The sequence below is a fragment of the Equus przewalskii genome, chromosome 11, assembly GCF_037783145.1.
Source record: "Equus przewalskii isolate Varuska chromosome 11, EquPr2, whole genome shotgun sequence".
Classification (NCBI taxonomy): Eukaryota; Metazoa; Chordata; class Mammalia; order Perissodactyla; family Equidae; genus Equus; species Equus przewalskii.
This window is the reverse complement of record NC_091841.1, coordinates 27,678,703-27,703,219: the sequence shown is the minus strand read 5'-3', so window position 1 is coordinate 27,703,219 and position 24,517 is coordinate 27,678,703. Positions and strand designations below refer to the sequence as shown.

At 49.2% G+C, this 24,517-nt stretch overlaps 2 protein-coding genes across 14 annotated transcripts in view; one reads left to right on the top strand and one right to left on the bottom strand.

The window, feature by feature from the left end:
- Positions 1 to 3,178, top strand: part of ZDHHC24 (zinc finger DHHC-type containing 24) — a 6,981-nt gene extending 3,803 nt beyond the window's left edge. The window contains exon 3 of the mRNA XM_008533394.2: positions 880 to 3,178. Coding sequence (XP_008531616.2) covers positions 880 to 1,175 — 296 coding nt within the window. The 3' untranslated portion in view covers positions 1,176 to 3,178. The remainder of the gene's footprint in view (positions 1 to 879) is intronic.
- Positions 1 to 24,517, bottom strand: part of BBS1 (Bardet-Biedl syndrome 1) — a 26,244-nt gene extending 1,727 nt beyond the window's left edge. Inside the window, exons 1-18 of one of the 13 annotated variants that reach the window (XM_008533335.2) lie at positions 24,391 to 24,516; positions 23,976 to 24,049; positions 23,827 to 23,861; positions 21,123 to 21,395; positions 20,961 to 21,007; positions 20,780 to 20,818; positions 20,586 to 20,658; positions 18,833 to 18,964; positions 17,983 to 18,089; positions 16,227 to 16,347; positions 15,904 to 16,062; positions 14,696 to 14,765; positions 14,069 to 14,227; positions 11,447 to 11,580; positions 10,449 to 10,583; positions 9,677 to 9,763; positions 9,375 to 9,434; positions 7,356 to 8,150 (exon numbers count right to left, since the gene is read on the bottom strand). In XM_008533335.2, the coding sequence (XP_008531557.2) occupies positions 8,121 to 8,150; positions 9,375 to 9,434; positions 9,677 to 9,763; positions 10,449 to 10,583; positions 11,447 to 11,580; positions 14,069 to 14,227; positions 14,696 to 14,765; positions 15,904 to 16,062; positions 16,227 to 16,347; positions 17,983 to 18,089; positions 18,833 to 18,964; positions 20,586 to 20,658; positions 20,780 to 20,818; positions 20,961 to 21,007; positions 21,123 to 21,395; positions 23,827 to 23,861; positions 23,976 to 24,049; positions 24,391 to 24,437 (1,782 nt within the window). In that variant the 5' untranslated portion in view covers positions 24,438 to 24,516 and the 3' untranslated portion in view covers positions 7,356 to 8,120. Of the gene's footprint in view, positions 1 to 7,355; positions 9,435 to 9,676; positions 9,764 to 10,448; positions 10,584 to 11,446; positions 11,581 to 14,068; positions 14,228 to 14,695; positions 14,766 to 15,903; positions 16,063 to 16,226; positions 16,348 to 17,982; positions 18,090 to 18,832; positions 18,965 to 20,585; positions 20,659 to 20,779; positions 20,819 to 20,960; positions 21,008 to 21,122; positions 21,396 to 23,826; positions 23,862 to 23,975; positions 24,053 to 24,390 lie in introns of those variants that run through there. The other 12 variants (XM_070565570.1, XM_070565575.1, XM_070565573.1 and 9 more) reach the window with 12 other exon arrangements.

Here is a 24,517-nt window from a genome sequence, read left to right as displayed (position 1 = left end):
CCTCCTTAACCTTCTTCAGGCACCACTCAAAATGTCACTTTATCAAAATAGATGAGGTCCACTTCCCTTAGTTAGCCTTTAGTAAGCGTGCATGGCATTTCCCTCCTCATAGGCTCTCTTTTTTATGGACGTAAAATTCACATAACATGAAATTCATCATGTTAACCGTTTGCAAGTGTACAATTCAGTGGCATTTAGTACATTCACAATGTTGTGCAACCATCACCACCATCTCATTCTAGAACGTTCTCATTTTGCCAATAAGACACCGCGTACCTGTTAAGCAGTCACTCCCCATTCCCCCAGCTCCTGGCAACCACTCCTCTACTCTCTGTGGATTTGCCTGTTTGGGGCATTTCATATAAAGAGCATCATACTATACGTGTCCTTTTGGATAACGTTCCATGACATCTTGTAGTTCATTAGTTCAGCAGATACTTATTACCCACTGTGGGCCAGGATGGTAGAAGACACTGTACTTTTCCATTGTAACACACATCACAGCTGTAATTAAGTAACTGAGAAATGGTCTCTTGACTGTCTGTCTGTGAGCTCCGAGGTCAGAGATGCTATCTACTGTTCATCCTGGTATTCACCAGTGCCTGGCACTGTGTCCAGCGCTTGGGAGGTGCTCGCAAATTTGTGATGCATGAATTAAAGTCATATCTAGGGCAGCGGGCTGTGTCTGCCCGGTCCACCAGTGTGTTCTCACCACCCAGCCCGGGCTGACCAGGGAATAGTGACTTGGTGCTTGCTGAGTGGAGGAATGGGGCCTGCTTCGTGGTGGAGGGTAGGGATGGGTGGAAGGAGGCAGGAGCTGGGCGTTGGGTGGGCTGGGCCTGCTGCTGCACCCTGACCCTCTCTGCTCTTTCCTCACAGGCAGAGTGTCTCTGGCGCAGTTCGCCCTGGCCTTCGTGACCGACACATGTGTCGCGGGTGCGCTGTTGTGCGGGGCTGGCCTGCTCTTCCATGGGATGCTGCTGCTGCGGGGCCAAACCACATGGGAGTGGGCTCGGGGCCAGCACTCTTATGACCTGGGCCCCTACCACAACCTGCAGGCGGCCCTGGGGCCCCGCTGGGTCCTCGTCTGGCTCTGGCCCTTCCTGGCCTCCCCATTGCCTGGGGACGGGATCACCTTCCAGACCACAGCTGATGTGGGACTCATGGCTTCCTGACTCCAGGGAGAGCCAGAGCTGTACAGGGAGCAGGGAAAGCAGGAGAGGGGGCTCATAACTCATTTCAGGCCCAGCCCCAGCCTTAGGAGAGGAGAGGGTTGGTATGTAACACCTGCTTTCGGCAACTCCAGCCCCATCCTTCCCCTTGCCCCTGTCCAGCTTGGACTCCTGGTGTCCAGGGCTTGGACCCTGTGACTCTGCCTCTGTTGGTGGCCCCCAAGTACAGTGGAGGCTCTGGCAAGGGGCTGCTCAGCCAGCCTAGCTGCCCCTTTGCCAAGTTAATAAAGCGCCCACTTGGTTTTGGACTCCCTGCATCTTTGTGGGTCTCTCGTCCCTCACTGTTGCCTGTGCTGCTGTTTTGGTCCCTCTGATTGTCAGGCCTGGGAACCACACAATGCCTGAGGGTGTGAGGGGCCAGGGCTCTGCCTCCTGGGGCCGTGGCGGGGTGGGGTCGGGGACACCAGTGGGCCAAGGTGGCGGGTAGCGATCCAGGGTTTGAGAATCCAAATGCTTTCCCAGGTTCAGTGCTTTATAGTTACAAGCATTTCTAGAACAACAACGTTCTGGAACCTCCTCTAGCTAGCCTGCTGTACTGGGCAGCAGTTAGGCGGGTGAAGAACTGGAAGGGCTGAGGGCAGATGTGATAAGCTCACGGGGCAGTGCGTGCAGGCGCAGGATCTGAACCCAGACCTTTGCGCTTCCTTCACCCCTGCACAGCCGAGGGAAGTGAGCAGAACAATCGAGGCGGAGAAAGCAAGCGGGGTGCTCAGGCATCTGTGAAGGAGGGTGCTGAAGGGCTAAGCTCCTCTTCCTGGACTCTTCAAGAGCCACTCATTAGTCATTTTAACTCAAATCTAGTAAACAGAATTCCAGTTAAATGTGGCAGGTTTAAACACATGGGTTTATGCTTCCTCTTAAAATAAAAAATGACAGTAAAGAAATAAAAAAGATATAAATTTACAGAGAAAAAGAAAATAGGAGGGAAATAGCAGTCGATCAAAGAGCCTGACATCTTGAAAGATGGAATGTGGACAGAGGCTCATTTCCTCTCTTAGCAGAGAATTGGAATTGAAAACAAGCATTCCCAGAGGGAGGGGCCCAGGCAGCCAGATTGCCCCCCAGAGCCCTGAGAGGCTCAGGAGTCCCACCAGCACCAGGAAGGCCAGGTTCCGGGCTGACAGTAGGGACAGACCCAAAGATAGGAGCAGCCAGGCTGCCCCTCCCCCGGGGCCCACCCCACCCCTTGCAGCCAAACAGCTGCGCCTCTGAGGTAGAGGTGGGGGCTATTCAAAGAAGCTTTGGGTCTCGGGGCCACTGGCGAGGGTGGAGGTGAGGGGCTGGACCAAAAATGGGGTTAAGTGAAAGTCTACAATGCTGCTGGTGGGGAGGGCCTTCCAGTGACGTGGCAGCCTTGCCCTTCAAGAACCCTTGGAGAAGCCCACCCTTCTCACAGGCCCTGCCCAGGCCCACAGAGGTTTGAGCCGCTAGGACTTTTTTGTTTTTCCAAATGGCACGTTCTATTACTATTTTTTAGCTCCATCAGGAACTTGGTGTGCCTGGGGCTTTGTGTCGTACATCAGCATCGGCAGACTTCCTGTTTCCTCCTCGGCTTTACCTCACCCTCCAGAATATCTTTTCTTGTTTCTTTATTAAATAGTGGGAAGAAGAAAGAAAGTATTTATAAAATAAAGAGAAACAACACCCTCCCCAGCCCCACTGAAGAAATTCCTTTGAAGTCTCTGCTGTGCTCCTCCCTGGTAGAGGGAACAGGTGCTGTCTTAATCATCCCCTTGCTCTGTCATTTTATTACATATGTTTGTATTAGTTTTGCATGTTTTTGAATTTTGTATAAATGGAACCATACTGTGTTTATTCTTCCGTGATTGCTTTTTTACTCAATATTATGTTTCTGAGATTTATCTAAATTAATGTGTGTAGCTGTAGGGCATTCCTTTTCCTTGCTGTATAGTGATCCATCAAATACATCACAATTTATTTTTCTATTTTGTTCCACTGGTCATTTTATCTACCCCGTGTATGATCCCCTAAGATCTATTCTTGGCCTTTGCTTTTCCATATAAATTTTAGAATCAGCTTGTCAAGTTCCACCAATAAAAACCCCTTTGAGATTGTGCATGGAACCCAATTGAATCTATAGATCAGTCTGGGGAAAATTGACATCTACATGAAATAGAATTTTCCAGTTCATGAACATGGTATATCTTTCCATTTAACATTTTCAATAGTTATATACTTTTTCTCATAAAGATAATACCTTTTTTCTTGGTTAGATTTATTCTTAAGTATTTGACATTGTTATGCTATTGTACATGGTTTATGAAAATAGCTTTTTGTGTCCAGCAAATCTAAAACTTATAATTTAGTTGTAAATTCTTCTGAGTTTTCTGTATTGTATATAATCTATGGAAAGACAGTTTTGTTTTCCCTTTTTAATTGTTTATATCTCTTATTTTTCTTGCCCCTGCTGTACGGGTGGAGGAATGATAGTGGCCACCCTTGACTTGTTTCTGACCTTAGAGGGAATAATTTCAATATTTCACCATAAAATATGTTTGTGGGTTTTAAAAATATATATAGAGAGATGCCCTTTACTAGGCTGAGAAAGGTCCCTTCTAATCCAAATATGTTAACCGTTTTTATCCTTGTAGTTTCAGTCAATTTCTGTCTCTTAAGAACAGCCTATAGATGGATTTTTAAAATCTAGATAACACTTTGTCTTCTAATTGAAGCATTTAGTCATTTCTATTTATTGTAGTTAACGTACTTGGATATATTTCTACCACCTTATTTTGTGCTTTCTAAAATTTGTCCCACCTTTTCTAGTTTTTTGTTGTTGTTTTTTACCCTTTTTATTTAAAGCTATTGTTTGCTGGGTACAGAATTCTAGGTTAATAGTTATTTCCTCTCAATATATTGAAAATATTATTCTTTTGGTCTCCATTGTTGCTGTTAGCTGTCATCTATTTTTTGTTGTTATTGTTCCTTTGAAGATACTTTCTGTCTCCAGCTGCTTTTAAGATATTTTGTCTTTGGTTTTCTGCAGTTTTACTGTGATGTGATTAAGTGTGGTTTTCTTTGTATTTATCCTAATAATATTTCTTAGGTTTCCTAATTCTATGAATTGGTGTCTTTCATCAGTCATATCTTCAGATATTTTCTTTGTCCCTAATGGAACTCTGTAGACCTCCCTACTCCATCCTCCTTGTGTTTTAATAGCTCATATTTCCTATTTCCGGCATTCTGGATAATTTCTGCAGATCTATCTTCCAGTCTTTCTTCAGCTGCTAAATCAATCTATTGAGCTGTGCTTTTTTTTTTTAAGTGATTGTACCAACTCATCCATTGAATTTTACATGTCAAATATTTATTCTTCATTTCGAGAAGTTCTATGACAAATTTGCTTGATCATTTTATATACTCTCCTGCTCTCTACTTATATTTTATTTCTTTAAATATATTGAAAACATATTTTATATTCCGTTTGGTAATTCCAGTATCTCAAGTCTTTGAGGCCTGACTCTGCAGGCTATTGTTTATGTCGGCCTTTGCTCACAATGCCTTATTTTCTTGCAATTTTTAAGTTGTGACTGTGAGTTCATATTTCTCAGAATTTTATCAATGCAGATTTTTTGAGATTGGGTTAAAAGTAATTTCCTCCAGAGAGGAAATGTGCTTATCAGCTGCCTGAGGAGCAACCAATCCTGCAACACTTTAAATTTTCAGCTAGGAGTCTTTTGGACCACCTAGGTGTTGTTAATTCAGGCTGCAAACTTATTCAGGCTGGCTTGTGGTTAAAAATTCTCAGGAGAGGTTTTTCCCCCTTCTGCCCAGCTTGGAGTAGGCTTAGAGTTAGGCAATTGCTATTGCTGGTTCTGGTGAGATTTCAAAGAACCAGCTTTTGGTTTTGTTGATTTTCTCTACTGATTTCCTCTTTTCAGTTTCATTGACTTCTGCTCTAATTCTTTTTATTTCTTTTCTTCCACTTATTTTGGATTTAATTTGCTCTTCTTTTTCTAGTTTCATAAGGTGGAAACCTAGATTATTGATTTTAGATCTTCCTTCCTTTCTAATATATGAGTTCACTGCTGTAAATTTCCCTCTAAGCACTACTTTCAATACATCCCACAAATTTTGATAAGTTGTGTTTTCATTTTCATTTAGTTCAAAATATTCTTTAAATTTCTCTTGAGATTTCTTCTTTGACCCATGTGTTGTTTAATCTCGAAGTATTTTGGACTTTTCCCAATTATCTGTTACTGATTTCTAGTTTAATTCCATTTTGGTCTGAGAGCATACACTGTAAGATTTCTGTTCTGTTAAGGTGTTTTCTATGGCCCAAGTGGTCTATCTTGGTGAATGTTCCATGTGAGCTTGGGAAAAATGTGTATTGTGTTGTTGTTGAAACAGTCTATAGATGTCAGTCATATCCAGTTGATTGATAGTGTTGTTGAACTCAACTATGTCCTTGAAAAGATACCATAATTAAACATTGAACAGAAACCAAAAAAGAGTTGAGAATTAAAATAATGGAATTTTTAAAACAATTTCAGAGAAGAGGTGAAAGATAAAAATCTCTTAGAAAATAGAAGAAAAAGACAAAATGAGAGAAGAGAGAAGAAGAGAGAAGAAAATCAGAGGATCAATCCTGTTCTCTCTGGAATTTATCAGATGCTGGTCCTTAATTAGAATTTCAGAGAGAAGAGAGAAAATAGGAGGAAATCACTTAAGAAACAAAATCTTCTGGAACTGAAGGATGAACATCTCCACCCCACAGCACAACACATAATGACACGTGAAAGGCATGACCTGACATTTCAGAACCTCAGAGAAAGAGAAGGAGGGAAGCAAAATGGCATGGAACTTCTCAAGAGCATTACCAAAAATTAGAATACAGGGAGCACTGCCTTAAAAATGATTTTCTTTCATAAAAATGATTTTCAACTTCACATTTTATGACCCAAACTAGCATATATATGTATGAATTGAATAAAGAAATTTTCAGACAAACACTGTCTTAAAAATTTTAACTCTAGTGACTTTTTTTTTGTGAGGAAGATTGGCCCTGAGCTAACATCTGTTGCCAATCTTCCTCTTTTTGCTTGAGGAACATTGTCACTGAGCTAACATCTGTGCCACTCGTCCTCCATTTTGTATGTGGGATGCCGCCACAGCATGGCTTGATGAGCGGTGTGTAGGTCTGCGCCCAGGACCTGAACCAGTGAACCCTGGGTTGCCAGAGTGGAGTGTGCGAACTTAACCACTATGCCACCAGGCCGGCCCCTTTAGTGACTTTGTAAAGAAAGTACATGTGGATCTGCTTCACCAAGTGAGGAGGAGAAGAAGTGTGAAAGAGGAAGACATGGGGCTCAGGAGTCAGGGCACCCAGCCAGGGACAGGGCAAAGGGAAGCCCCAGAAGTGCCCTGCAGCCGTTCTAGAGAGCAGACAGGCCTCACTGAAGCAGGGGGTGCAGGGAAGTGAACTGTCTAGAAAAAAGAACTGTCAGACCGGGTTGGGGAAGAATTACCAATTGGTCTATCTAGAAAACTAAGCAAATGGAAAAACAGGGCAATTATTAACTCCGTGAAAAAGTACAAAAAAAGGTAATTTAATTATAGCCCAATTCTTGGCTCTGCAGTGAGTAACTTTTCCACAGTAATATAAATAGTAATCCAAACAGTGAGCATCTATTTACCTAAGCATTGGGGAGGGAAAGAGGGGGCTGGGTGCTGTCACAAGAGAGCAGGGGCCTCTCTATTACACCAGGGAGCCAACAGATGTGTCTAAGACTGGTAAATCAGGCAAGAGTAGTACAAGCATATTTTAAAAAGAAACAGCTACAAGAACTGAAACTGACTGTAGCAGGGGAGCAGGACTGGGGAATGGGGAGAGGCTTGGCCTTGTTATAAACTAATGCCATAGTACTAAGCAGGTGCATGTTTTTAGATAGATGCTTTGGAAAAAAAGACACCAACTCTCCTCATCCTTAATGTACACAATTTCCTGGAGCTCTGACTAGTGAGGGCACTGGGTGCCAGGCGCTGTTCCTTGTTCTGTGCTGCTCTATGTACATTTGTCCACATTGGTGCAGTTCATACGTTCTTTACTAACAGGTCCATAGTACCACATCATATAAACTCACGTTCGGTGCTGGGCCTACGAACAGTTTCTCCACTTTTATTATCATGAATAGCTATGAACAGAGCCCACATCAGACTTTTTTGTTCGGAGTTCACACAGTTCATCACTTGACTGGGGTGAAAGGGAAAGTAAGGTCATCTGGCCCAACACACAGCCCTGCAAAGTGGTAGGCCAGCCCCAGTGACACTGCTCGCTCCAGTCACGAGGGACTCATCAGCTCCTAGGGCAGGCCCTCTCATCTCTGATGCGCTCTCTGAGAAAGCTCTTCAGTTTAAGTTGAAATCTCTCTGACTGACAGCCATACTCCCTCTACCCATCTTTCCATCTCCAGGCTAAACCTCCTGCTTGTTCCAACTGTGCCTCAGCTGGCTTGATCTAGAAACCCTTCACCATCCTGACCCCGTTGGTCTATGTCTGCAAGTGGCTGGACTCTGTAGAGAGGAGGGGCCTAGGAGGGGGATGGGCTCCTTCTTTGGTTCAGGCTCCATGCTTCTCTTAACCTGGCCCCAGAATGCATTCCTTGGGATGGACAGAGGGTTGGCTGTGGGGGGTGTCACCCCACTCCCTCACTGTGTCTTGGGCACAGAGGCTGTTGCCTGGCAGTGGCAGTCAGCTTGAGGCCCTTGGTCTCAAGGGCAAAAGCTCTGAAGTTACTCCTGTCAAGTATCCCCTTTCGGAGTTGACTCCTCATTTCTTCTAGAGGGGCTGCCAAACTCATAGGATGGTAAGAGCTGAATCTGGTCAATCCGCCTCACGTGGGGAAACTGAAGCCCAGAAAGATCTGGTTACTTCCCACAAGCCTGAGCCGGCTGCACCTGGTCAGAGGGGGGAAGATATACATCCTCAGGCAGCAGGGTTCCTGGTTCACAAGTGGCTCAGAGCGGCCCTGGTAGCAGCAGCCCAACAGAGGGCTCTGAGGTGGGCCAGGCGTACTGGCCGGGGGCCCCCGGAGGCACCAAGGGCAGGGACTGTGGGTCTCTGGCCCTTGTGGTCTAAACATGTGCCTTTGGTCAGTCTTCAGACTCACTCACTGCCTCTGGTCCACGCCTTTCCAGCTAACTGTCTCACACTGTGGCTCCCGCTGCCTGGCTGCCTGGTGAACTTTCCACTCGCCTGACTGATCTGGGCTCCAGGGTGCAGAAGAGCATCTTGACTGGCAGTTCTGGGCTTCTGCCTCCTGTGCCAGCTCCCCAAAACACCCCACCTACGTGCCTGGACCCCACCTGTGGTCTGTCTAGCTTAGCCTTCTTCTCCTGGGATGCTCTTTCTGGGCAGGAGCATCCAAGTCAGGAGGCTGGTGGGGGCGGGGCCACTAGCTCCCTGCACCCTATGCCCTCGCGTATCAGCTCCTCCTTGGTAATCTTAAGGAGCATCATAGGCCTGAGACCTTGGCTGAGACCAAGATTTCAGAAAAGCCCCCTGAGAGGAGGCAGCTATTCCCTGGGCCCCTTGCTCAGCTCCTGAGGGGAGATCAGAGCGTGCGTTTTACCTGCAAGCTGAGCTGGCAGCAGCCAAGCCTGTGGAACCCCAGGGAGCAACAGGGGGCTCAGTCTCACCCAAGAAAAGCTTCTGAGTGTCCCAGGCCAGGCCCCAGCCAATTCTGGCCCAGGCCTGCAGAGGCAGGTGAGCGATGTGCCTGAGGGGAGGTGGCAAAGGAGAAGGCTGGGCCTGTGCCCCTCATCTCGCCTTGACCACTTCGGGGCTCCTCTGGACCTGGCTGTGGTTTTTGGAGAAGAGTGGGGAGGATGGAGGCGCAGCAGGGGCCCTGGGGGCCAGTGCCTGGGTCTTCCTGAGGAGGGGAGGAGCTCAACCTCCTGGCTACTCAGGACCTGCAGCGATAGGTCACCCAGTGGTTGGGGTGGTGAGAAAGGGGGTGCTTGGGAGAGAAGGAAGCTGTCGCCCCAGCACGCTGCCGTGTAGAGTGGGCCTGGGGCCACTGACTGCCCAGCTCAGAGGAAGGGGCAGGATCTTCCGGGGCCTGACTGCGCAGGGCTCTACCACCGGCCCAGGGCTCAGGCTGCTGCCAGCCCCTCACTCACGGGCATGTTGATATGGGCACTCAGCAGGGGTGCGCTCTGGCCTTCTCGAAGCACCAGCACCTAAGGAGGAGGTGCCTGTGGCATTAGGGGGCATGTCGCCTTCCCCCTGCTCCCTGCAAAGGCCAAGCCTGGCCTAATCGGCACTGGCCCTAGTGACAGGCCACCAGGGCTGTGTCAAAGGGGACAGGGAGGCTGGGAGGCCTCCACTGTGTGGATACCCACCCCGACCTGGCAGCCACCTGGGGGCCCTGTCCACACTCAGTCTCATTGTCCTTCCCAAGAAGTACCAAAGGGTGACCTACCTTGATGATGTCTGAGATGCCCTTGTCACTGAGACTCTCCACAAAGGTCTCCAGGGGATAGTTGAGCCCTGGCACCAGCAAGGGGACCTAAGTTTGGGGACAAAGAGGTAAGGAAATCAGCCCTCATGCCCAGAAAGTGTTGGCAGATTGCAAAGCACTCTCATACCTGCTGTTGCAGCTGAATTTCAGCATACCCTAACCCTAAGCCTAAGCCTAACGCTTGCAGGGGGCCAGAGATGACCAGCCTGTCAAGGAGGACATGGGCTCAGTTGGGGGGTGAATGCCTGAAGGCCACATGTGTGTCCATGATTAAACCTAGACCTCTTGACCCCCAACCAAGTCCAGGGCTATTTCTTTCACATCTCAGAGTCTTTCTCATTTCTGGTCCCCTCAACTTAGGGTCGGATCTGGACCTGGTGGAACCCAGCCCTTCACTCCTTGAGGCAGAGAGAGGCTCCCATTCCTGCTGCAGGAGTGGCTGTGAAGCAGGGTGGGCTCTGGGACCCCGAGCATCAACAGGCTTCTGAGAGAGGCACAGGTGGGATCCAGAACCTTCTATGTGGCTCCCTGAGACCTCTCACAGGCTGGGAGAAAAGGAGCTGAGACAGGTCTTGGGTGCTCTCCCCTGAGGCCCCTGAGACACCCTAGCCTGGTCTGTGGCTGCAGCCACCTGCCAGCACCCTCACCTCCGACCCGGTGGGGGCTCTGTGGGCATCTAACCAGGCCCGCCCCACCCTTCCTCACTCCACGTCTCAGCGAGGGGGTCCAGTACCTTGAAGAAGGCCCGGGGCAGGGCATAGAGCACCTCGTTATACAGGAAGCAGACCAGCAGCCCCAGGATGGGTCGGGCTGTCGAGGTGTTCTGCAGGTGAAGTGTGAGCTTAAAGGTGGGGCCCAGGCCCTGAACCTGTGGAGAGGTGGGGTGGGTGGAAAAAGCCCTCAGGACCTGGTGATCTTGGGTGCTGAACACGATGTGCCCTGGCCCTGCCCGCCGGCTTCCTCATCAGTGTCCTTGAGTCACCCTCCAACTGCTCAAACACATTGTCCGTCTGCCCCTCAAAAGGCACAGAAGCCCAGAAGGTTGGCTCCAGTGTGTACAGGGATCAGCAGAGGCCCAGAGATGGGAAGAGAGGGGGAGGGGCTTGATGGAGGCCACTCAGCAAGTTGGTCGGAGGCAGAGCTGGCCTGGGGAGGCAGAGCTGGCCTGGGGACGCAGGCCCTAACTCCCAGCTATGTCTTCAGCACTGTCCCCGCCCGCTCTTTCCAGGGCCTGGCCCACCTCCCACTCTTATCACTTGTGTCTGAGTGTGTGGGCTCCTCCTCCTTGTACTTGTGCAAGTCTCAGGATGGCTCCTTCCCTGTACTGGGTGCTCCTGACACCTTGGGCTGCCTGCAGCTACTGAAACGAGCAGCTTTCTTCCCTGTACCAGAGCCGCAAGAGTCCTTCCAGGCTCCTGGGAAGAAACGTCCCAAGGTGACTACTTGTGTGCCTGGGGGCTTGTCTGAGGCACAGCCCCGAACAAGGGAGCTGCAGAGGGTGCCCCACTCTGTTGCCAGCCGAGGGGAGAGGCAGCACAGGAGAGAGAAGGTGAGACTGCTCTCGCAAAGGAGGACAGGAGACTTAGTCCCTGGGCCTTGGGAAGGTGAGAAGGAGGCATGGGGCCTAGCTGGCTTGGAACTGGCTCTGGGGCTGAGGGGTTCTCACTCACCCCTGACTTCTGCCTCTCTGGCCCTGAGGTGGCCTGACTCCCCTGACACCTGGGTGCTCACCACAGCGTGCAGCTTGAGTGGCTCCCGGGCTGTCGCAGAGACGGGGTTCAGGCTGGACTCGAGGGCCCGCACGTAGGCGCGGGCGGCCCGGAGGCGCAGCAGGTAGAGGTCGGTCTGGAAGGTCCGGTGCATGGCTGAGGAGGGGCACAAAGGGCTGATGCTGAAGGTGGCGAGGGGAGGGGGGGATGTGGGGGGTGTACTCCTGCTCAGGCTGCCGTGGGGGCGTCCCAGAGGAAGGCACAGCGGGCAGGGTCTGCAGAGCCTGGGCCCGTGAGGACTGAGCTCTAGCAGCCCAGCCTTCTGGTGACACCGGATGCCGTGGACCACTCCCTGCTTCCTCCTTCCTGGTTCTCCTGCCACCGCACTGCCCGCACAATCTGTCTCCTTCACTGGCTCCTTCTACTCTGCCTTAAGGACAGGCGTCCCCTTGAGTCTTGTCCCTGGTCCTCTTCTCATCCTCCGTCTTCCTCCTCTGGACAACCTATGTCCTGCCCCAGCTGTGACCACCCTCAGAGAGGAACAACCTTGAGCTCCTGCGGGCAGGGACTCGTCACTGACGAGGCCTCAATGCCCAGCTCAGGGCCTAGCCCGTGTCCACACTCCATACTGTGCATCGCATCTCCAGTAGCTCGGCGCCTGGGCCTGCCTCTTGCTTCTAACTGTCTACTGGTCACCTCCACCTGGACGTCCCATCAACCCCTCAGATTCAACACTGCGGAAACCCACCTCATCTCCCTACCTCCATCCTCGCATCCCCTTCATCAAGTCACCTAGGCTCACCCCGCACATCTAATCATGTGACTCTTCTTTAAAGCCATCTCCAGAGGCCACTCCCTCCCCTCCATTCCCGCTGCCACTCCTTTCCAGACTCAGCACCTGGGTCTGCCAGTCTGTCCTTGCCCTGTTATTTGTGTGAGGTGCCTCTTGCCATTCAGAAGGTTTTCATCTTTATGCTGTCCCATCTATTAATCCTTCCTTTTCCTCTAGTCCTTTTACAGTTTGTTTTTAATTTACCTGGAATTAATTTTTGTGTTTGGTATGAGGTAGAGTTCTAACCTTTTTTTTCTAGAAGCAAGTTGTCCTAATTACATTTTTTGGACAGTCTCTCCTTTCCCCACTAATTTGAAAGGGCATCTTTAACATACACTGACTTTCCACATAAAAGGGTCTGTTTCTGGACTTCCTGAACGGGCCGCTGATCTGCATCAATTCCCGGAGCGATCCCACAGCTAATTCCCACGGCTTCACAGTGCATCCTGCTATCTGACAGGCTAAGTCCCCTCATTCTGATTTCCCCCAGATTTCTTAGCTTTACTCTTAGAATCATCTGGTCAAGTTCTCAAAATGAACCCCACTGAGATTTTCACTGCAATTTGGCTAGGCTTCTGGATTCATTTTAGCAGCTGTTAACCAACGGCTTTACAACTGCTTTAGGTCTTGCTACCCTGAGGCCTGGTAAGTCTCATAATTTAAATATTCAGCTGTTCTTTTATGTTCTTGCGAGCAGTTTTATAATTTTCTTTACTAGACTTTGTACATTTTCGTGCTCAGTTTATTTCTAGGGATTTCCTTGCTATCGTGAATGGACGCTTTCCATTATATTTTCTAACAGGTTACTTTTGTAATATACAAAAGCTGTTGATTTTTGCATAGTTTACATTTGGTCACCTTAGATAACTTCCTACTTATTTCTCTAATATATCAATTGCTTCTCTTGGATTCTCTAGGCTACAATAGGCTGCTAGCTATTTACTTTATCCTCTAATTTATCCTTTAAACAGCAAGCAAGGTCCCCTTTTAAACAGAGCTGGTTGAATTACTGTATTTTTCTGCTGAACATCTTTCCTGGTTCCCCACTACCGAGAATAACCCGAAACTTCTTAGCTTTGCATTCCAGGCCCTTTCGGAACTTGCTCTCACCTCCCTTCTGGCTGCTCGGCCTTCCTGCACTGCCCCCGCAGCTACATGGCAGATGCTGCCTGAATCCAGGAGGGCCCTGTGCCCCCACGCACCTCTGCCTGAATGGCCCTTCCCTACTCCTCTCTGGCTGGTAGCCTTGTGATCATCTTTTGGGGTGAAGGCCAACGTCACCTGTCTCTGAAGCCTTTCCCTGTCTCCCAGGTAAACTTACTCTCTCCTGTGTGCCTCAAGAGCCCTTTGCAGAGACCTCTTCTATGCCTGTCATGCAACATGAGGTCAGCAAGGTAGACTGAGCTCCTGAGGTAGGGACTAGGCTAATTCAAGGCATCTGACACAAGGCCTGGCATAATCACAGCTAACGAAGGAATGAAGTAATGAATGAGCAGGAAAAATTGAATAGGAAAAGCAGAATTGGTCAAATTCTACTTCTCTCATGAGAATTCCTGCATCTAGAAGTGACCACTCCCTCCTCCAAGTTCTAAGAGCTCCCCCGCTCACCCCCAGCACCTTCCACCTTGAGAGGAAATTATATGTAGGCAGGTGTACCTTCTACACTGTCCCTGGACTCATCCCAGAGGCACGAGACCTGCCCAGTTCACCCAGGTCTCCACCCGCTGCTCAGGGCACCCAGGGGCATTCACCCAGTTCTTGCTCCTTTGGAGCAGTGGCGGAAGAAGAGGAAGGACCCAGCCTGAGTCTCACCGGTGCCAGCCTCCCGCTCTCGCAGGGTCTGATCGACATAAAGCCGGGTCTTTCGGGGCACGTTGAGTTTCATGGCCTGGGCTGGTGGGGGGCCCACCTCCCCTGCCCCCTCCGCAAACACTGCTGTGCGCTTCAGGATCTTGATAATCAGGCCACCACCTAGGGGAGTGGACAAACAGATTTGTCCTCTCCAGGTCTACCCTACATTCCCGTTCTTTCTCCCCAGTCTGCCTCATATAGGCCCATTTCTGCACATGTCTGTCTTCCCGCCGAGTCTCTGAATTTCTGGAAGGAGTGAAGTATGTCTGAATAGTCTCCTGCCATTATTTAATTCATTCATTTAGCAGTTATTTATTGACTACTATGATATTCCTGGCATTGTGGTAGGCGCTGGGGATACTGGGGTGAACTGGAGACACAGCCCAGGCCAGGGCTGGCCCCTGGGTATGATATCAAACTGCCGAGGAGTGTCCCCAGTGGAGGCCCAGCCCCAGATAGGACACGTGTCTGTAGGCCTTGCTTTCTATACCCAGGCCCACCCATGCTTCACACCCACCTCTTCTTCGTTCCCGGGATCTGTCCCCTCTACTCCCAACTCTAAAACCCTCGCCAGGTCTGAGCCCCTACCTCGCGTAGTCACGATGAGGGTGTTATCTTCCCGCCCGTAGCGGCCGAAGCAAAGGCTGGTCACTGCATCCTATGGTGGAAACACCAGAGTTTCGCTGGGAAAATACCTTAGAGAGGAGAGCAAGACTAGGGGTGGGGATAAGATTGGGAGACCCCAGACATGACATAATAGGTGAGATGTGAGGCGAGGCCTGGGGCAATGCTGCCTCTGAAATATCTCCTGTTTTGCTAAATCTCCCCTCCAACCTCACTACCACGGCCACAGTTCCCGACTAAACAGCCCTGGGCTGTTGGGGTCAGCTTCCTAACAGCAGGTCTCCCAGGCTAGTCTTTCTTCCCAGATTGCCCTTCACACTGCTGCCTCTGCTGCCTTTCAAAAACAAATAGGATCATGTCTATTCTCTGCTAAAAACCCTCCAACGGCTTCCATACTCCATGTTGGGACATTTCAGGCCTTCCACATCTCACTCCAACCTGCCTTTCCACCAGTTCTCTCCTCTCCCTTCCCCCAGCCTGCACCCCGCCTGCCCTCCCAGCAGCCTGTGGTCCAAACTGGTTGCTTGCAAATTTTATGCTGTGACACAGGACACTTTATACACACATAAACACAAAAGTTTCAGGTGTGACGTACTCTAGCTTTCTTCTTTTTTTTTTTTTACATTGCTAGTTGTGGCCCACTAAATTGATTTAATGACTCACGACCTACTGTTTGAAAAACTCTGGTCCAAACCCCTCTAACTCTCTGGACTCCTTGACTGAGAACACTCATGCCTCTCAGCCTTTGTTCATGCTGTTTCTAGTCTGGAACCTTCTTCCTCCATTTACCCACTTGGCAAACTGTTTCACGGCCCAGTTGAACTGTCACTTGCTCTGTGAAACGGCTCGAGTTCCATCCCCATTTATCCTTTACCACCACCCTGTCACTCGGCGCCCACTGTGCTTTTTCAGTACTTTGCTCTGCTTTGGACTGCCTTGTATTTGAATTTGCTGTCTTTGGCTGGCTGTCACCTTAGATTGTCAGCTCCCTGAAGGCAAGGATTTAGTCATCATTGTTTTATGGCCCCCAGTGCAGTGAGTTGTGCGTATGAGGTGCTCGACAAACATTTGTGAAATGCATCAGAAGTCAAGGGCAGCAGGTGGAGCCAGGTCAGGAGAGACAGCTAAGAAGGCCCAGAGGTGGGAGAGAGGCAGGGGAGTCGCCAGCTCACCGGGGTGCGGATGACGTTGAGCAGGGCCTTGTCGTGGTAAATGCGGACCTCTCCATTGGCCAGCCCAGCCATGACGGCCTGCAGGCCCCGGGAGCGCTGCTCCAGGAGGTTCATGGTCAGGATGGCTGCAGGCATGTGCACTGTCCACAGCCTCTTACCCTGGGAGGGAGCAGCCAAGTGTTTGCAGGGGGCTCAGGGTTTAGAGTGGACAGAGGGGTGGCAGGAGTGGCTGGGAAGGGGACACAAGAAGGGCTCGCCTGCTAAGCGGGACCGGGGAGACATGCATGGACAGGCTGGGGGTGGTGCTTGCCCAGAGGCCACACCTTGTGGGTGAAGCCATGCAGGTTGTCTTGGGTGCTGCCCACCACCAGGACCTTGTGTGCCAGGACAAGCCCCACAGGCTGGGTGCTCAGCTCGATGCAGTACTTGGGGCGCTTGCAGTCTCTGTGGAATAAAGACACACTCTGCAGCCCCAGAGAAACCCTCTCTCCTTCCCTGGGTGACCCTCCTCTTTCTAGGCCCCACACACTATCCTGGAAGGAACCTTGGTCCCAAAGCAAATGACTGTGGCATTATTTCCACCTCTAGCACTTAGCAGCTGCAGGACCTTGGATGACATCAAGCGTGCTTCCCTTCCCGTGTCCCTCCCGCCTTTACTAGGGACTTGTACGATAACCTGGCACTTAGCAGGGTGCAGTGAGTGCACCTTAGACTAGACCAAGAGCTAGTGGACTGAGGCAGTTTAGTGAGGTATCAGAAAAGCACGAGGAGCGTGCTCTGTGAAATGCACTGTTTTCAATTGCCCGCCCTCCAAATCTTAGCTTCCCTTATCCAGAAGGCAGGGGTAATTCCTGCCCACCGACCACGGGCTATGGCCCACCTTTCTTCATTACCAAGCCTGGGCCAACATCACATCCCATCTGATGACTCATCTGAGAGCCTCCCACTGGTCTCTGGGCCTCCTTCCAATCTACCCTCCACTCAGCAGAGTAATCTTTTAAAATGTAAAAGGATCATGTCATTCTTCTGATTAAAACCCCATAATAGTTTTCCACTGCACTTCAGACAAAATCCAAAATCTTTACCATGTCCTACTAGGTCCTTCTGGAGCCAACCCTGGTCTCCACATCATCTCTCCACCCTCCTCCTTGCCCACCAAGCTCGGGTAGCACATGCCAATGTCATTTCCACTTGAGTTTACTTAAGTCCTCTCTGCCTACAACACTCTTTCTTTGTTGTTTTTTGTTTTATTGCTTTTTTTTTTTTTTTTTTTTGGTGAGGAAGATTGGCCCTGAGCTAACATCTGTGCCAATCTTCCTCTACTTTGTATGTGGGTTGCTACCACAGCATGGCTGATGAGTGGTGTAGGTCTGTGCCTGGGATCCAAATCTGCAAACCTGGGCCGCTGAAGTAGAGTGTACAAACTTAACCACTACACCACAGGGCCAGCCCCTCTCCACTGTTTTAACAACTGCCTCCTTCTTAACCTTCAAGTTATCTCAACAGACAGGCATTCGCTGATCACCCTCACCCCATTATTTTTTCCCATTAAGCCTGTATTTTTCTTCCACAGCATGCATCCGATTTGCAACACTATTTTGGTTTATTGATTTTAATATCTGTCTTCCTGTGAGAGCAGGGACTATGTTTATTTTGTTCATCAATATATCCCTAATACCTTATACAATGCTTAACACACAGTAGGTGCTTAAAAATATTTCTTGAATTAAAAAATGAACGTTGTAAGGAACATCAAACTAATGCATTAGGAAGTATCACACACTTATAAAGCAATATAACAAATATGAGAGACTATTTTTATTTCTTCCAATTTCTGATTGCATTGCTCCTGTGTCACGGCACCCAACCCGGTCTTTCACTTTGCCAGCCCTCATCGCCCAAGCCTCCAGATGTCCCCCTGTGCTGGTGGGAGCCCCCTGTAAGAAGTTCTCAGCTCTTTCCAATCCCAAATTCCATGCCCAAAGCCCCCTGCTCATCTTGCAAGCCCCCGAAACCACGAGGGTTTTGAGATGCTCCTTCTGGCCCCACGGACAGCCCCAGAGACACGGATGTGGCTACCTTCTGAGGATATAGATGTTCCCGTTGCGGCAGGCAGCGGCAAGGCGGAACGCTACATCGAACTGGCCAGAAACCTCCAGGAAGACGGGGACGCCGGGGAGGCTCATCTGCAAAGAAGAGGCTCAAACACCCCACTTTCCCTGGAGCCCCAGCCCTTCCCTGCCCTGAAGCAGCTCCTCTGAGCTTGCTCCTTGTCTGAAGTCCCAATCTTCTCACTCACCCTGCTGGTCAGTTTAAACTTGTACAGTTTTTCTGGAGGGAAACTTGGCAACATGTAGCAAAAGCCTTTAAATCTACACCCTTTGACTAAACCATACCACTTCTAGGAACACATCCTGAGGTAGTATTTAGATAAGCATGCAAAGACGTTTGGGCAAGGAAGCCTATTGCAGTGGTGTTAATAATAGTGAAAAACGGAAAACAACTTATACCTACAATAGGTGACAGCGTAAACAAATTATGGTACATCCAGATGGTGAATATTGCGTGGCCTTTGAAAAGGCTGGTGTGGTTTTGTATAGATACAGAAAGACATTGATGAGCCACTGCTATGTGAAAAGAGCAGGTTATGCAATCCTCTACCACGAAGCTGTTTTTATGAAAAAAAAAAATTTTTAAGTTATATATTTGTGTTTAAATATGAAAATGCCTGGAAAGACATATGCTAAAACTTTAATAGTAGATATCTGTGGATAGTGAGATTTTTGGATATCTTTTTCTTTATGCTTATCTACATTTTATAATTTTTCTACAGTGAATGTGTATGAACAAGAACTAACTGGAGGCAGGAAGGGGGCGGGGGCGACGCAGCCTGGGCCTCAGTGTGCCCAGAGCCAGGTCCCACACTGACCTTGGCCAAGATGGTGAAGGCCTCCGGGTCCAGCACCAGGAGCTCCTTGTTCTCGGTGCCCAGCACCAGGCAGGACATGGCGTCCTCGTCAGCCATGTTCTTCTTTAAGGTGGTCATGGTGGTGATGACTGCCTGCAGAAGGACTCCAGGGTCACCCAGGGGATCGCCACACACCACCCCAGACATTCCCAGGATGCCACAGGAGGGAAGAAAGAGGGCAAAGGAGGAAGAGCATCAGAGATGGGACAGAAGATTTGTATACAAAGATCTTTAGTGCAACAAAGCTGCCTTTCTAACAAAAGAGGATTGTCTAAGTTAATTACAAATCATCCATGTGATCAAAAACCATGCAGCTACTAAAAAAAAAAATCACATTTTAAAAAAAGATTCAGTGACAGGAAGAATGCTTCTAACGTATCAAGAGAAAAAAAAATAGGGAAAAGGTGATGTTAGTGTAATCCTAGCTTAAAAATGCTATGAATGGGAAAACAGGCTGGAGGGCTAAAACCTTAAATCCAAACATTGCTTGTCTGGGGACAATGAAATCATAGGCGATGTTTAAGTTCTTCATTGCGCTTTTCTATAATTCCTATGGTTTCTTTGTAACTGTGACTGGAGAGAAAACAAAGGAGAAGGGGATGACCCCCTTTTCAGGAATTTCTCCTATGGAAATAATTTGGTAGGACCAAAATCTTTCTCTGGATAAAGCTGCTCATAATGTGATTATCCTCAAGATTAAAAAAAAAGGAAGCATTCTCAATGTCTGGTGGAAGAGGGAAGGTCACAGAAACGCGCACGTTAGCGGTTCCCAATCATGTAACCATGACACATACTCAGAAAGACTGCCCCTTCCGCGAAACTGCGTCTCTGGAGCAATAATCAATTCATTTCCTGATTCTAAAAGGACTCAAGGACGTTGACAACGGTGGACCCGAATTGCTAATCGGCAGGAGAGAACGATCCTCCTCACAGGACTGGTCTGGGCCTGGCCAAAGCCGAGGCATGTGTTGGTCAATGTGTTAGGCTCAAGTGGCCTCTGCAGGAAGTGGACGGTCCCCATGAGGCTTTCTAAACGCAGAGAACAGCTCAGGGAGCCTGTCCCTGGACTGAGGGTCAGCCCCTAGGTCAGGAACCACTAGAGCTCCTCAGTGAATAAACTCATCAATCACGTCATTAAAATGATAACTAAGAAAAATATCAAGTGAATAGAAGGGAAATGTTTCCGTCTAATGACCGGCATGTGAATAGTGACATCAACTATGAATGAAATCATGAATGATCAATGAAATAATCAAGGGGCCACTAAAAATGGCATTCTTAAAGACTATTTAATGCTCAAGATATAATGTTATGCACTCAAGGGAAGCAGGATGGAAAGCATATTTATGAAGGAAATGTGCCAAAATGGTGAGAACGAGGACCTCTAGGTAGTGAGCTTGCAGTCATTTATATTTCTCCTTTATACTTCTCTTTATTTTCCAAATTTTCTCTAATGAAAGTCTATTACCTCAAGACAATAAAAGTTATGTAAAGTGATATATGCATATATCCGTTCAAAGCTGCCGCTGTTAACTGGAAGGGAAGAAGGCCCGCAGCTTTGGGACCACGTCCGTGTATGTGGCATGGGCTGGAAGGGAAACTGCAAAATCAGACTAGTCGGGTTTGGTTATAGACTCGACCACTCCTGTTACACGGGTCTTTTAAAACAACTGTCCATATTTTTATTGGGAAATAAGCAGGGAAGGGGCATTACCTGCCGCTTGATGGGTTTGGACTTGTGCTGGTTCACAAATGCCTCCATTTCGCTCAGCTCCAGCTGCAGAAACCTGAACACAGAGAGAACTGGCCTCTGCATGCCCTGGGCCTGGCTGCCCTCCACAGGCCACTCCACAGCCACTCCATTCCCCCTGGAGCTTCTGGAGCCCTGGCCCTCCGGAGGGTCCTTACCTGAGGGACTGTACAGACAAAGGCACCTCTGCCTTCTCCCTGCAACGAGAGGGACCATCACAGCAGTTTTAGTTGAGGAACAGGGCCCTGGGGGTCAGACCGAGAGCTCCGGGATGAAGGGGACGTGGTGGGGGAGTGAGGGAAGGGTGGGAGGCGTATGAAGGGGAAGGTGGGCTCTCACCGGATGCCCTCCAGCATCTCCTTCAGGGTCAAGTGGTCGATCTGGTCCTGTGACAGCATGAGAAGAAGGTAGAGCCTGTGAGTTCCCGAGCCAGGCAGGGAATGAGGGCCACCCAGTGGCTGCCATCTTTGCCTTCTTGTTCTCACCCCCCACATCACTTACCTCCTTGGCCTGGTTCCAAAGGTCTTGCTCCAGGGGGTTTGGAGGCAACTGGGGCAGGCTGAACTTGAAGTAGGGCCTGAGATTCTTATATACATAGACACAAGGGCCTGAAGCGAGGGCCAGAGCTGGGGTCCGCGGCTCATGCTGCCCCATGAGGAAGGCGGCGGCGGCGGCCGGCAGGGCAGGTAGTGCGCTTTCAGCCAGCACTGTGGGTCCTTTAAGCACCTTCAGGCAGGGCTGCCGCCCACTGGGGCCGAGGTCCCCCACCGCCAGCTGTAGAGAGAGGCTGCCTTACTCCAGGCTCAGTCTAAAGACCCCTCCACTGACCCTCTCCTTGGGCTTAGCCTTTTTGCTGGTGCACATTCATTCGTCCCCACACCAGTGTACACAGGGAGGGGGGCAAAGGCTTTACAGTTAAATCTTCCAAGCTGTGTGACCTTGGGAAAGTTGATTAAACTTCCTGAGCCTCAATATTCCAACCTGCAAAATGGGAATATCTAGCTCATCACACTTGCAGTGAAAAACCAAATGGCAGAATAAATTACAGAATCTGGTGAGTCCTCGTGAGGAGGAGGTGGCAGCTGATGTTTTCATGATTCATTCGGTAAACATTTATTCAGGGCATGCTCCATGCCAGGCACTGTTCTAGACACTGGGACAGTGGCTGAGGTCAGTAAGGGGCTGGAAACTCCTATCTGAGGCTTCTGAGGCCTGGCTTGCAAGTGGGAACAGAGCCAAAGAAGCAGACCCAAGCCTGCAGAGCAGCACGTGCCCTGAGGACCCATAGAGGAGAACCAAGCTCCTCAGTCTCTGTTTTCCACTCTCGAAGCTGCTGCAGCTGCCATGCAAGCCCCTTCTCCTGAGGGAGGCCTTCAAGGCCCCTCTGATCTGGTTCCCAACTTGTTTTCCACCACCTTCTCATCCATGCTGCTCCAGCCAGAATGGGGGCTGCCACAGAGTGTCTGGATTCTGTGCCCGTACAAGGTGCCAGGAGCCCCACCAGGAACAACGGCATCCTTTCATTTAATCCTCTCTCAACAACCTATGAGGTAGGTACCATTATTAGCCCCATTTCACAAATGAGGAAGCTGTGCTGTAGAGATGTTAGGTAAAAGTCACATAGCTAGTAAACGGTAGAGCTGGGACTGGAACCTAGGTCTGTCAAAATCCAGAGCACGTGGTCTTAACTACCATTTTATATTGACCTCGACTTTCTAACTCCAAATTTACTCTTTCCAAATATGCTATGAACTTCCAAACCTCTGTGCCTCCGCTTGTGCTGTTCCCTCTGCCTGGAATGCCTTCCCCCTCCCCTCCTCTCTTCTGTGCCTTCTTGATACACTTCATTCATCCTTCAACACCCAGTTCATGTTACTGCCTCCTGGTGCCTCCAGACAGATTTCACCATTCTCTCACTGCTGCTCCCATAACACTTTCTATATATTCAATTTTAACATCCACTCATTTACCCCACAAGTATTTATTGAGTACCTAATGTGTGCCAGGCACTGGGCTAAATGCTGGGAACCAATGGTAAACTAGCCATTAAACACATTACTACATGAAAGAATTTAACATTTCCCAATAGTTATTGGTCTGTGATTTCTACACCCTTCGCTACTGTAAATGCAGCACCTAGCACACTCAGTGTTCAGTCAATATCACGGATGAATTAAGAACCGTGTCTGTTATCTCCTCCTGTGTACTGATTCGTTTCTGAGTTTAGTGTCTGCACAACACCTGACAGACGTCAGTAGTCAGCAGAGGCCCAGTGAATGCTTGCCGACTTGCTGAACGCTTTAAGGATAGGAATTTGGAGGTGAAACCCAGTGAGCCCCACTGCACTCTCCGTGTAGGGTACGATTCAAGGGCTAGCTTCTAGCTGACCACGCAATACACCCTTTGTGGGTTCACTGCCCCCGGTGAGGGCAGAGCCACAATGGAACATACGACGTAGAATCTGACAGACCCAGGTCTGCCACTTAAAAACTCAGTAACCTTAACCTCTCTGAATCTATTTTCCCATTAACAAAATGGGAATAAATCATATCTATGTACGTCAAAGTGCCTGGAAGAGAGTCTAGTCCAGAAACGGATATTCAATTCATGTTAACTTCATTTCTTTAGCACAATATGTTTCTCAACCTTCCATATGCCTTTAAAACTTTTATTTATTTAATTTTATTTATTTATCTTTATATTTAAAATTAAGTTTAAAATTTACTTTTTAGTATGGAAAACTTCCAGTCATATACAAGAGAGATTCATATAATGAACCTCCGCATACCCATCATCCAGCTTCAATAATTATCAGCTCATGGCTAATCTTAAAATCTACACCCTTTTGATAAACATAAAACTCTCACTTCTCTCCCTGCTTTCTCTCCAGATTCCAACGCTCCGCCTCCAACCAAGGGATGTGCCCATCCAGCAAAGAATTATGTCAAATTAACTAAATTAAGAGGCTTTTTCTTAGTAGAATCTCCACCAGCATTTGGTTCTGCGTTACTTTCTGCAGTCTGTATTAAGGAATCAATAGGTTTTCTTCACCTTCCACATAAAAATAAAATTTAACACTAAATGTACTTTTTCACAGTACACACGAACTCCAGATTATGCTAAGCCTCTCTGAAGTCAGTGGGAAATCTCACTTCGAGTATTTTCCTGCCCCCTAATTCTCTCTCTGCTGGGGTGATATGCTTACCTTGTATTCCCCGTCCCCATGCAAATCTGCCAGCACTGGAAAACACAAAAGGGCCATAAGCCAGGGTCTCAGAATCCTAGAGGCTTCCCTACCATTATCTGACTCCCCCATCCCCCCAGAACCCGGGTCTCCCGGTCCCAAAGACTCACCCAGGCATGCGGAAAAGGTGTGGATGTTGGCCATGGGGTCGTAGTGCGCGTCGAGCCATTTCGAACTGGCCTCACTGCTGGGAGAGGCGGGAAGGAGTTGGGGAGTGAGGCGCAAGGCGGGGAGCTGGTCTCCGAGAGTGAGGGAGTGGGGAGCTCTGAACTGGGGGTACAGAGCGTCTGCGTCCAAGTCCAGGGTGCCCCACTGGCGCCCTGACTGACGCTGAGTCTCACTCTCACACTCAGACACGCACACGCACACACACACTCCTTGGGCCTCAGTTTCCCTATTTGATTTCTAAAGAGCTCTTCAAGGACTGCCAGCGCTGTTCGAGAACCACAGGAGTCCAGATCCCAGGGTCCCGGGCACCCCCTTTACATCTGTAGGAAAGGAGGCCTTGAGGACCCCGTCCTTCACCTCTCAGCTCGGTCGCCCTCGGAATCCGACGAAGACGCAGCAGCCATCTTCGCGGCCGTCGCCCTGGCAACCGGCCCCGCCCCCGCCGCCGTGCAACGCCCAATTGCGCCCGGGCTCCCGGAAGCGC